This window comes from Vitis vinifera, chromosome 19 (genome assembly GCF_030704535.1).
Source record: "Vitis vinifera cultivar Pinot Noir 40024 chromosome 19, ASM3070453v1".
Classification (NCBI taxonomy): domain Eukaryota; kingdom Viridiplantae; phylum Streptophyta; class Magnoliopsida; order Vitales; family Vitaceae; genus Vitis; species Vitis vinifera.
In genome coordinates, this window is record NC_081823.1 from 6834399 (window position 1) to 6848725 (window position 14327).

At 32.0% G+C, this 14327-nt stretch overlaps 1 protein-coding gene across 1 annotated transcript; it reads left to right on the plus strand.

Annotated features, from left to right (window-relative positions):
* The first annotated feature begins 4832 nt into the window (after nucleotides 1–4832).
* Nucleotides 4833–6104, plus strand: LOC100252001 (probable F-box protein At4g22030). The gene has a single exon (XM_002277703.4). The coding sequence runs from the start codon at nucleotides 4833–4835 to the stop codon at nucleotides 6102–6104; it is 1272 nt and encodes a 423-aa protein (XP_002277739.1).
* Nucleotides 6105–14327: the final 8223 nt, after the last annotated feature.

Sequence of the window (14327 nt, forward strand, 5' to 3'; positions counted from 1 at the left end):
ACATATACTCATACTTTAATTAAATATTTGAACAAATGAAATTTTAATTAGAAACACACAATTATAAAAACAAAATGTCTTTTATTGTCCCTCAAATTTTTATTATTATTTTATACACAAGTCAACATTCATAATTTCAAATAAACAATATAACACTAATAAATGGTATTTTACATCATATCAAGGTACTTTATTTGAGATTTAGGTTCGAATCCATGTTGCATTATTATTTCTAACACTAAAAGGTTCAAAAGTTTAAAATTTTATTACATTTTAAATGAAAAATAAAATTAATTTATATAAAATATTTTATTTGAGATTTAGGTTCAAATCCATGTTGCATTATTATTTCTAACACTCAAAAGTCTAGAATTTTATTATATTTTAAATGAAAAATAAAATTAATTTATATAAAATATTTTATTTGATATTTAATTTCTAAAATTTTATTAAAAATATGTGATAACAACTTTTTCTATTAACATTAATGTATTTAAATAATTAAAATTATTAATAATTTATCTTATCAAATTATTTTTAATTCATAAAATATCAGTAATAAAATTCGAAAGTTCAATGGTAAAGATTTAATCAAAATATAAATGGATAATTACTATTGGTAATGATTTAAACAAAATATAAATGGATAATTACTAATGGTAGTGATTTAATCAAAATATAAATGGATAATTATTAATTATTTATATATAAAGACAAATTCCTAAAATGCCCTATTTTAACTGCCTCTCACACTCGGGCTGGGGGCGTCAAAGAAGGCCTTTTCTCTCTCCCGAGAATCCCTAAAAAGCCTCAGCCTCCAGACCAAGAATCCCTAAAAAGAGGCTCCAGCTCCGACCACTCTCAATCCTCGCAGGTACTAATCTAATCATGTTATCAGTTTATGACCCAATTGATGTGAAAACTCTTAGACGAAACATATACTTTGTTACTTTTATTGAAGATGTTACTAGGAAGATATAAATTTATTTGCTCGGGTGAAAGGATCAAGTCTTTTAGTATTTTCTACATGTTCATGCTATAGTTAAGAGAGAAATTGGAAATAAGTTAAAGTGTCTTAAATATGATAATGGAGGTGAGTACACATTAAGGGAGTTTGAAATTTACTGCATTAAGTATGGTATAAGGCATGAGAAAACAATCCTTAACACTCTACTGGGATAATGGTGTGATTGAAAAGATGAATGACACCATCATTAAGAGGGTTAAGTGTATTTTGAAGATCGCAAAGTTGTTTATAGCGTTTTAAGGTGAAATTGCTCATACCACCTGCTACTTGGTAAATAGATCCCCATTAGGTTTATTGAACTTTAAGGTTTTAGAGAAAGAGTGGACAAGAAAAATTGTTTACTATTCCCACTTGAAGATTTTCAAGTATAAAACTTTTGTGCGTGGTCCCAAGGAATATAGATCAAACTTGATGATAAGGCGGTCTCATATGTCTTTGTTGGGTATGGTCATGAAGAGTTTGGATTTAGGTTGTGGAATTCAACCAAGAAGAAATTGGTGAAAAGTAGAAAAGTGGTTTCTAAGAGGATCAAACCTTAGGAGATTTTGACAAAGCTAAGTAGTACTCTAATTTGTACAAGTGATAACTTCATTGAGTTGACACTTATTCCTCTCTTATATTAAAGTAACTAAAAAATGAACAGGAGGAAATTGATGAGTTACTAAGAGATAGTGGTATAAGTACCACTTTTGAATAGGAGCCAGTTGACTAAGAAGAGCAGGAGGAGTAGTCACTTCATCGAGAGGTTTTGGTACCTTAGGCTACGAGGTTTACTAGAGAGCATTATTCTTCTACCAAATATCCCTCATTTGAGTATATGTTAGTTACTTATGAGAGGGAACCACAGAGTTTTCAAGAAGCTAAGTCTCATGCGGATAGTAGCAATGAGTTGAGAGCTATGCAAGATAAGATAGACCTTGAGCTTGAACAGATATATGTGAAAACAACTTTTTCTTCATGGTAATTTCGATGAAGAAATCCACATGGAGAAACTAAAGGGTTTCAGAGTAAAAGGGAAAGAACACTTGGTATCCAAATTGAAGAAAATACTTTAAGGGTTGAAATAAGCTCCAAGATAGTCATCTAAAAAGTTTAGCTCATTTATGAGAAGTCACGGTTTGTAAGTTGAAGAAGATTCACACAAACAAGAATGCCTCAGACATGTTGACAAAGGTTGTTCCTAAGTAGATCGATGTTTCACTTGTGCATTGACATAGCGTGTTTGAACTCTATGTGATGGAGTTATAGATTGACATTTCTTCCTCATATGCTAGAGGGGAAAGTTGTTGGGCTAAGTTTATCCAACCCATGAAAAGTTTCATAGGCTTATGTGTTGGGTTATTTTTATTTGGGTATTCTCTAAGCTCAAATATAAATAACATTAGCACTCTGGGATGTTAGTGAAAAGTGATAGAGAGAAAGAAGAAGAAAATAAGGTTATTTTTTGGGCATTATTCTAGCGCTTAAAAGTGAAGGTACAAATTCTTTCATCAATCTTTTGAGAAAGCTCTTATGGTATGATTTTCTTCTTGTTCATTGTTTTATGGGATGATGGATTCCCACCTCAAGCATTGATATATGTTTTCACTAGTTAGAAAGATCAAGAAACTAGTGAGGATTTATACGTATCCACATTTTTATTGAAGTGGAAGAAATTTTCTTCGTGGTCTTTTACCTTCCTTAGAAGGGTTTTCGTACCTTTAGTTCTTTTTCTTGCCAAAGAATCTTAAAACAAGTAGAGAGGTTGTCCTCCAAAATTTCCTTCTATTTTTTTCTTATAAAACTCGTGTCATCCCTTTTAACAAATCTTTCATAGAAAAATAGAAGACCCAAGCAAGGACAGAGAAAACAAAAAATGTTAAAGATTCCTTGTCTTTCCACAATGAATTACTATATGTGGTTTAACTAACTCTTTTGAACTCATATATAAATAGCAATTAACAATGATTAGCCCACAACCATTTTCTTTTCTTGTACTAATCTAGGGTTAAGAACCTTTCTCATACAACCTTCCATGTAAAACCTGCTTTTAAAGGTACCCAGGAGTCCTACAATACTTTCAAGGAAAAAAACACTCCTCTAGCAAAACTTTAAGGAGGAATATAATGATTTCACCAAGAAGTTTCCACTCTTGCTAGCCTTTCAAATCAGCTTAATTTCATCCTCACTGCACTTTCCAAGCATTTGAAGCCTTCTAAGTAACTTTTCAATGCTATATAACTCCCAATATTAAAATTGTCTTATGAAACCTGGGCTCCAAACAACCTACCCACTTATGACCTTTCAAGAATTTGCCACCTAATTTTTAGTTGAAAGAGCATCCCCACCCCCACCAAACATTATGCCAATATTTTATTCTTCTTCACTACCAACAAAAAATATCGTTCTAGCCTTAAAGGCTTCTCAACCTCTTCTTATTACCTTCCACAAGTTGACACCATGCCCCCCTTTTCCAGTAAGAGAGGACCATCCTCCAGGTTCCTCCCTGAACTTTCCTACTATAATCCCTCTCCTAAGTAACTCTTTCTCCAAAGTAAATCTCCAACACCATTTTTCCAAGTAAGGCTTCATTAAGTGAGGAAAAAATCCTAATTTTGACACTCCCAATTTCTTCTCTTTACAACTAGAATACCAATTGAGTAGATGAGGTTTTTTTGTCAAGAGTTCCTCTCCCCACAAGAAGTCTCATTGAATTTTTCCAATCTTAAAGCTACCACTTTAGAAATGATAAGAAGGGATATAAAATAAATGGGTAAGTAGTGTAGAGTACTATTAAACAAAGTAAACCTAGCTACCATCCTTTGAGTGATATTATCTTTTAAAAAGGGGCTAACCTTTTATGAAACCTCTCCCCTACCATGTCAAATTGAGTACCGAAAGATAAGCCTAAATAAGCAATTGGAACCTTCCCCATTTTACAACCTAACACAGAGCCAAACCCCTTAACATTAGGGACCTCTCCCACAAGAGTAAATTGATCACTTTTATCCAAATTAACTTTTCAAATTGACTTTGAGCCGTGGAGATCAGCTTCAAACCAAAGGGAGTATCCTAGATTCCTGACGAGATCTAAGGAACCCAATTCCCTAACAAAGAGTTCGAAATATATATAAATAAAAAGGTTAAATGAAATAAAACAATCAGGCATTGTGACATTGTTTTTCCAGAGGCTGAGTCCATATTGACCATATACAAAGAAAAAACAAGATGGAAATTAATAGTCTTGCCTCCACTCTTCTTGGGATGAAGTTAAAACCGGGTTGGGTTGGTTTGACCCACTCAAATTGCACCCCTATTCACGCATACAGAAAAAGACAATAGAAAAAAACTTTTGAATATTGCATATACATTGTTTACATAAACAGTAGGTCAGGTCTTGTGTTTTCATTGGCCATCAGGTGCGTCAGTCGTTACCTACTCCTTAGTCCTTGAGGTAACTATGTCTCCCAGAAAACCCCCTTCTCTTGTTGAGAAGAATGCGTTCCAACACGCTAATCCTTTCAATTTATAAGTCATTTAGTTTCCTTATTGGTGGTTTACTGATTCCAAGTCAAATTCATGACATCAAAGCAGGATGATGATCATGGAAAGGACAATAATTCAGTCAAAGCCATGAACTTCATTCAAAGCGTAGGAAAATGGTTACACGCTCTTCATTTCATAGTTGAATTTACCTTATATATATGTATCTCCATCACCTGTCTCTCTACTCTTCAACCCATAATTAGTCCTTCAACGCCTCGAAATCCTGTACTCACAGCACCATAACCAGTACCACCGAGGCAACATCACACAGCCAGTGATTATGGCAACCATTCAGTCATCATCTCTTCTTTTTTCTTCTTTTTCTTCTTCCTCTGCTTCAGATATTCCCAGAGACATCAGAGCAGCTGCCTCAAAATCCCGGGCAAGCCATCTTTCAGTTTTGAAACTTCCTTCTGGAAACTTGGTTCATGAACCGAGCAGGAAAAATGGCTTCCAAACCATAAATTCTGGAGAAATGAAGCCTCTTATTAGGACTAATATGAGAAATGATGAAGCAAACTGTAACTCAAAGGTGGTTGAGGAGCTTTACGCTATAATGGAAGCTGTTGCGGACAGATCAGAAATGCACAAAAATATTGGCGTGCAGCGCGATAATTGGAACCGTCTTCTCCTCAACTCTGTAAATGGGATGACAGTCACAGCTGCAACAATGGCTGGACTTGCATTTCTGAGTGGTGGGGGTGCAACACTTTTGGCCTTGAAGCTCTCTTCCACCCTACTCTACACAGCGGCTACTGGAATTTTGATGGTGATGAACAATATTCAGCCATCTCAGCTTGCAGAAGAGCAAAGGAATGCAGCTAGACTGTTTAAGAACCTTCACCAGCAAATCAAGACTGTTGTTGCAGTTGGAAGCCCCAGTTTGAATGATGTGAACGCTGCAATGGAGAAGGTGTTGGCGCTGGACAAGGCCTATCCCCTTCCCTTGCTAGGGACGATGCTCGAGAAGTTCCCAAAGACTGTGGAGCCTGCAGTGTGGTGGCCAAGAGAAGTGGGGTCTCAACATGAGAAGGTGAGTGGGGGGGTGGAGAGAAATGGGTGGAGTGAGAAGCTTGAGGAGGAGATGAGGGAGGTTGTTGGGGTGCTGAAGAGGAAGGATGCTGCAGAGTATGTGAGGCTAAGCAAACTAGTATTGAAAGTAAACAAAATTCTAGCCATATGTGGCCCTCTTTTCACTGGCATCGCCGCCATGGGATCGGCGATGGTGGGATCCTCACCTTGGAATGGGTCGTGGGCTGTGGTGTTGGGTGTGGTGTTTGGAGCTCTGGCCACAGTGGTAAACACACTGGAGCATGGTGGGCAGGTGGGTATGGTGTTTGAGATGTATAGAAGCACTGCCGGGTACTTTCAACTCATGGAAGAGACCATAGAATCAACTTTGAAGGAGAAAGAAGTAGGGGAAAGGGAAAATGGAGAATTATTTGAAGTGAAAGTGGCTCTTCAGCTTGGAAGGAGCCTTCCTGGGCTTCAAAACCTAGCCACCACTCATCCTCCTTCCCCTTCCAATGAATTTGCAAGCAAGCTCTTCTGATTTTGATTCTTCTGTACCTAGGTTATAGTCTTATTAATTTTTGTATACTGTCAGTATATTAATTAACAAAAAATACTGATCAGAATTCATAAATGGGTTCTCTGTAGATCAGTTTGTATCCAACTCATAGCAAAGAATTTTTTAACCAAATATTATGTTTCAACAAAAACGTGATAATTAATATTGTTCCCTATGATTAGCGGAAGAGTATCAGTTTCTGTGTAGATGATATGCTTTCCCAGTCAAGCACGTGCCATGATCATTATACTATACACATATTATTGAATTAGAATCATACTGTAGCTGAACTTAATTTTGTACGGTGGGCAAGATAATGTAGGTCCACACGCTAGAGGAACATTGAGATGATGTACGGTTGACTCTCTTTTCTTCTCCTTACTAAACAGTATGAAATTTACAAAAAGAAGAATTACACAGCATGGTCCTCAAAGTCCACTAATACGCCAACATATTTGAGAAATTGATTTGTTACCAACCATTTGGTGGGGATAAAGGAGGAAACATTATAAGATAAAGGGAAGCATCCCATTTGGTGGAAATAAAGGAGGAAACAATGTAACATAAATGAAAAGACCCTTCGTTTTCAAGATTAAAAGGCCACTCAGGCTTTAATATTAAAAGGATTATTAAAAACTCAAATTTTGATATTTAATCCTTTATCTTTTTTGGTTTCATTTTGATAAAAATGCATTCAAAATATTTTTTTTTTTTAAAAAAAAAATCTATATGTAAATATTTGGAATGATAAAGTATATTTATATCCAAAATATGTTATTTTTAAAGTAAAAACATGAGAAAAATTAGATTCACAAATTTGAAAATTATTTCATCTATTTTGATCAATTATTTTTTTTTAATAATGCTTTTTAAAAAATAAAATTTGATAAAAATGTGTATGATAAAATTTAGCTTTGCAAACTCATCAACTATGCTTCTTAAGATTACAATTGGTTGAAAGTACTTTTAAACACTAAAGAGCTCGAAAAATGACTTAAAATCAATCACTACAAAAACTTAGGCTTTTAACCGTGAATAAAATTATTGTTAATAGTTTAAAATTTGTCAATAAAAGATTTAGTGACGATATCTTGGTTGATCGATAATATTTATTTATTTATTTTTCTCTCCTTAAGAGAGAATTATGTTTTACAATGTGGAGGTATGAAAGATATAAAACTTTAAAAATCAATGGAAAAATTCATAATGAGTAAAAAAACATAAAAATACCATTTTTTTTTTTATATTTTCCTTTATTTTATCATATTATTATTATTATTATTTATAAGTTTATTATTATTATTATTATCATTGTTATAGTTGAACAACATTGAATTTTATAGACAAGATATGAAAATCCCACTACATAACAAAAACCAGCAATTATATCAAACTAGATATAGCTAATGGAGAGAACGGAGCCCATACAAGAGATTCACTCCACATGGCTTAAATTTTTTTTTTTTAAAAAAAAAAAAAGCAAGCCTTAGAAAAGCTTGCTACTAAATATATATATATATATATATATATATATATATATATATATATATCAAGAGCAACCTAGGAATGAACCATTTGATTTTAGGTAAAAGGAGGATAGTGTAAGGACTATCATTATTGATGCAATTAGGTCTGGAGTGAAATCTAACATTTCTAAAGCATTTGATCAGGATAAATTAGACTTTAATTAAGAATATATTTGACAATGTCTATATTCAAAATGTTTTTAGTGAAAATGTTTTTTTAAAATAAAAAAAAAAGTGTTTTGAGAAGAATCATCTATATAATGATTTAAAAAAAATTTAAAGTGTTTCTTAAAATTTATTAAATACTTAATTTTTTTTTTTCAAAAATGCTTTTGAGATTAAAATTGATTTCTAAAATCATTAGCAAATGACAACATTTAACTACTTTACCTTGGATAGCATAACTTGCAACACCATAGGGCTAAGTAAAGTAGGAGATTCCCTTCCAAAAGTAGCCACTTCATGTGAGCTAGAGAAACAGTTATCTCGTGTCCTCAATTCACTAAATAAATTAAAACATAAAACATTAAAAGCAAGAGACCTTTGTAATGAACTAAGAAAGCCTTTGTAGGCCATTTGACACCTTTGATGGGCGAACAAGAATTAATAAAATATTGCACATCAAAAAGTGGGGGCATCCCAAGTACACCGAACATATATAAAGGATATCAAAATAACAAAAGGAACTACCTCAAATATGCATTAAAAAAATCTCTTTTATAAACTAAAACTCAACTAATTAATAAAATCTAACAAGTATAAAAAGCGATCTTGAATATATTGGCAAGTCCATTATAATTACCAAAGAATCCAAAACAATCAATCAAAGAGGGATTGTCCTCCAAACTTTCTTTTTATTTTTGCTCACCAAACTCCATGAGAACCCTTTAACAAATCCTTCATAGAAAAAATGGAGGAACTAAAAAAAAAACCAAAGAAGGAAAGAACATAATATCAAAGACCCCTTGTCTTTCAACAATGGATTAGTATGTGATTGACTGATTATTCTGAACTCATATATAAGCAAGAATGATTAGCCACTAACCATCATCTTCTCTTAAGTTGATCTAGGGTCAAAAACCTTTTTCATATCCCAATCAATACCCACTTTTAAAGTCATGAGAGAACCCTATAGTACATTCAAGATAAAAAAATGCTCTTTCATATAACACTATTTTCACTCTTTCTAGTATTTCAAATCAGCTTATCTTCATTCTTATTGCACTTTCTAAGCATTTGAAGCCTCCTAAGTAACTCCTCAATGCTATATAACTCTCAATCTTAGAACTATCTTGTGAAACCCAACTTCCAAACAGCATGTTTGCTTATGACCTCATAAGTATTCCCCACGTAAGACTCTTTATTAGATGTAGGAAAGAAAAAGGAAAAAAAAAAAAGGAAAAGAATCCTTTAAATGAGTACCCTCACACCAAACATCGTGCCAATTTTCTCCATTGCTAACAAAAAGTCTTTGCTCTAGCCTTAAAGACTTCCCAACATCTTCTTACTGCCTTCTCAAGTCAACATTATACCCCTTTCTCTTAGCAAGAGAGCACCATTTTCCAAGTTCTTCCTTGAACTTTCCCACTGTAACTCATCTAGTCCAAAGAACTCTTTCTTCAAAGCAAATCTCCAACACCATTTTCCAAGCAACACTTAGGACAAAACCCTAATGCTTGACCCTCTCAACTTTTTATCTTTACAAAGAGAAGACCAATTGAGTAGGTGAGGTTATTCTTTAGAGTTCCTCCCCTCCTCCCCCACAAGAAGTTCCATTGAATTTTTTACAATCTTAAAGCTAACACTTTATAAATGTCAAGAAGAGATACAAAATAAATAGGACAACTGTATAAAGTACTTTGAAACAAAGTAAATCTGGTTTTCATCCTTTGAAAGATATTGTATTTTCCAAAAAGCTACATTTTTATGAAAACTCTCCTCAGCCACATCACATATAAATGAGGCTTGAATTGGCCACCCAAAGACAAGCCTAAATAAGTACTTGGAAGCTTCCCCATTTTACAACCTAACAAAGAGGCAAGTTCCTCGACATGAGGGACCTCCCCACATGAATCAATTCATTTTTATCCAAATTAACTTTCAATCTTGAAGAAGCTTCACACCAAAATTGTATCCTAGATCCTATATGAGCTTTAAGGAACCCAATTCCTAACAAAGAGGATTTTTTTTTTCTTAAAAAAAAAAAAAAAAAAGGATTAGTTGGAAATAAGATGAAACAAGTAGGCATTATGACATGGTTTCCCAAAGAGGCTGAGTCCATATTAACAACATGATAACCATAAAGAAAAACAATTGGAAATAAATAGTCTTGCCTCCACTCTTCTTGGGATGACGTTAAAACTGGGTTAGGTTGATTTGAACCCACTCAAATTACACCCCTGTTCATGCATACAAAAAAACACAATAGAAAAAGACTTTTGAATATTGCATATATATGGTGTTTACATTTAACAAGAAGTCCTTATTTTCTTTGGTCATCAAGTGTTGTTGTGTTAACGGAAACATTAATGCAAACATATTAAATGAAGAATATAGAAATCAAGTAAATCACACAAAAGGTACACGAGGTTTTAACGTGATTCGACTAATTATGCTTACCTTCACAAATAAGAGAGAATATTCCATCATATGATAAAGAATATTATAAAAGATAAAAATTATATACAACTACTAGATCCCTTTGTATCTTCATTCTGAACCATGAGCCTTTTTATTCCACCAGGTGTTTTTCGCTCTTCCTCACATCTCTATCTTATCTCTCTTTCATCACTTTTTTCCCTCATGATCTAAAATATTTATAAAAATATTCTCATTAGCTTTCCTTATTCTATAAGAAGTCTAATTACAATAACATATAAAAAAAGTATACTCTAAATGGGAATTTGAGACACTTTCCCAACAATCTCCACCCTGAATTAAATTTCATTAAGGCAATCTTCCATCTCTCCATGATCTACCATTTCCTTGCGCACATCGCTCTCCTCATGTGTCATTGTTCCCTTTATGCGCCACATTCTTATTACATGACACAATCTTCTTGTTTCTTGTATTATTGGTGATAAAAAATTGACTTCACATTCAACTAAATTTCTTTTTGTAATTTTCTTTTATGCTCTAACATCTTTATTCTTCGTGAAATTTTCAAATAAGATTATTCGAAACATCTTCAACCAAGGTTCTTTTAGGCATCTTCACTTAAGGCTTTCCCAGACATCTTCAACTAAAGCTCTAACACCACTTGTTGTGTTAGCAAAATCATTTTAAAGAAGAACACGAAAATAAAGCAAATCACACAAAAGACACAAAGTTTTAATGTGGTTCAGCTAATCATGCTTACTTTCATGGATGAGAGAAGACATTCCATTATAGGATAGAAAATATCATAGAGGACGAAAAATAAATACAACTATTGAGTCCCTTTATATCTCCATCGTGAACAATGAGCTTATTTGCTTCACTAGTTATCTTTCACTATTCTTCATCATATCTACACCCTAATGATCAGTTTTTTTGCTCTATCAGTGTCTCTATCTCAGATATCTTTTGCATAACTTAGTCCTCTTATAACTTAAAATATTTATAGAGATATACCCATCAACTTTCCTTATTGTATAAGGAGTGTAATTACAATAAAATATAAAATTAGAAAATATTTTATATAATATTTTAAATATATATATATTCTAAATGCGAATTTGAGAGATCCTCCCAATAGGTGTGTCATTCATTACGTACTCCTTAGTCTTTGGGAAAATTCTAGGGTACCTCTTCGATACCTACCGAAAAAGTTTTCCAAGCCATTGGATGTCCAAGATTACATCTTGGCCATCCATTTTAAATTTGAAATAAAAATTCCACTGAATCGGTTAAGGGAAGAACCGGTTGTGGCCTTCTTTCTTCCTCCATTCTCAACAATTTTGGGTTTAAATAAAATAAATATTAGATAAAAGTAGAATTGGAAAAAAAATAAAAATAAAAATAATATAAAATTTGAAAACATATTCATTAAAAAAAAATCATCATATATCATAATTATATTATTTTATTTTTAACAAATTATTAAACATTTAAATTCAACATAAAAATGAATATGATAATATTTTAATATGAAATGAGTATTTTCATTAAAATTCAACATTTTGATAATCATATGTAAAACTTAGGTAATTAGACCATCCTAATTGTTTTCCGTACTTTCCAAATTTTACATTTTTTGAATTTAAGGTTTTTAAAGTTACATTACAATAAAATAAATTACTAATACTCTTTTAAGTTACTAATGATAATATTTTCGAAAATAAATTTGTAATTTAAAAAATTTTTAAACTAAAAATCAATATGAAAAATGTGATGAAAGTACCAAACATGTATTTATCACATTTTTCGCACCGTTCTCATATTTTTTGTACCCTAAATTATTTATATTTTTAAAATTTCAGATTTACTTTTTAACTTGAAATAACAATAACATGGTTTAATAATATTATTTTGAGTTATTATTAATAGAATTGTTAAAAAAAAAAAAAAAGAATTAAAAAAAATAAAATAGGAAATAATGTAAATTATCCTAAAAAAATTAGAAAATTAAAACACTAAAAAATTAGAGAGAATATGAAAAATGTGAGAAAAGGTATGAAGATTATGAGAAATCCTCACATTTTTCATACCTTACATCACATTCTCCGTACCCTGAAATTTAACAAATTTTCAAATTTTTCAATTTTTTTCCACTTAAAAATACAAATAATATTGTTTATTGATACTAATCAAGCTTAGAAATGGTGAAAATTATTTTTAAGAAAATTTAAAAATTAAAACACTAAGTAATTGTAAAAGGTACGAATAATGTGATGAATGGTACAAAAAATGTGAGGAATCCTCACATTCTTAGCACCCTTCGTCACATTCTTTTTACTTTAAAATTTTTTACAAATTTTCAAACTTTTCAATTTTTTTTCCACATGGAAATACAATAATATTATTTATTGATACTAATTAAGCTTAGAAATGTCTTACAAAGTTCGTACCCTCTCTTAGAAAGTTTTTACACTCTCTTAGAAAGTTCGAACACTCTCTTAGAAAGGTCGTACCATCTCTTAGAAAGTTCGTACAATCTCTTAAAAAGTTCGTACACTCTCTTAAAAAGTTCGTACAATCTCTTAGAAAGTTCGTACTCTCTCTTAAAAAGTTCGTACACTCTCTTAGAAAGTTCGTACACTCTCTTAAAAATTTCGTACCATCTCTTAGAAAGTTTGTACCCTCTCTTAGAAAGTTCGTACCCTCTCTTAGAAAGTTCGTACACTCTCTTAGAAAGTTCGTACACTGTCTTAGAAAGTTAGTACTCTCTTTTAGAAAGTTTGTACCATCTCTTTCGTACCATCTCTTAGAAAGTTCGTACCCTCTCTTAGAAAGTTCGTACCTCGTCTTAGAAAGTTCGTACCATCTCTTAGAAAGTTCGTACAATCTCTTAGAAAGTTTATACCATCTCTTAGAAAGTTCGTACCATCTCTTATAAAGTTCGTACCATCTCTTAGAAAATTTGTACCCACTTTTAGAAAGTTCGTACTATCTCTTACAAAGTTCGTACTATCTCTTAGAAAGTTCATACCCTTTCTTAGAAAGTTCGTACCCTCTCTTAGAAAGTTCGTACCATCTCTTAGAAAGTTCGTACCCTCTCTTAGAAAGTTCGTACATCATCTTAGAAAGTTCATACCATATCTTAGAAAGTTCGTACCCTCTCTTAGAAAGTTCGTACTCTTTCTTAGAAAGTTCGTACCATCTCTTAGAAAGTTCGTACACTCTCTTAGAAAGTTCGTGCTCACTCTTAGAAAGTCAGTACTATCTCTTACAAAGTTCGTACTATGTCTTACAAAGTTCGTACCCTCTCTTAGAAAGTTCGTACTATCTCTTAGAAAGTTCATACTTTTTCTTAGAAAGTTTGTACCCTCTCTTAGAAAGTTCGTGCTCACTCTTAGAAAGTCAATACTATCTCTTACAAAGTTCGTACTATGTCTTACAAAGTTCGTACCCTCTCTTAGAAAGTTCGTACTATCTCTTAGAAAGTTCATACTTTTTCTTAGAAAGTTCGTACCCTCTCTTAGAAAGTTCGTACCATATTTTAGAAAATTCATACCCCGTCTTAGAAAATTCGTACCCCGTCTTAGAAAGTTCGTACCCCGTCTTAAAAAGTTCGTACCATCTTTTAGAAAGTTCGTACCATCTCTTAGAAAGTTCGTACCATCTCTTAGAAAGTTCGTACCATTTCTTACAAAATATTGATGACAATTTCATAACAAATGACTAAATGCTCTCAATTTGATTAATAATAACTCAGAAAAAAATTAAAAAATCTAGATGTTATAAATCATTACATATTTAAATGTCATTTAACATGACATTTCTACCTACAAAAGTTATATGTAAATGGAAAAAAAAAAAATCAAATATTACCTTTTAACACTTGTAATCACTTGACATCCTTCAAGACATATAAAGTTTCATCTTCAAATTTAATCTATGAACAAAAAAAGAAAAATTATATAAAAATATTAATAACAATTTGATAACAAAATTTTATAATAAACTCATAAAAAATTCTAAAATCGTTATTTAACATCACATTTCTTCCTACAACAATTATATTTGGATAAAAAAATAT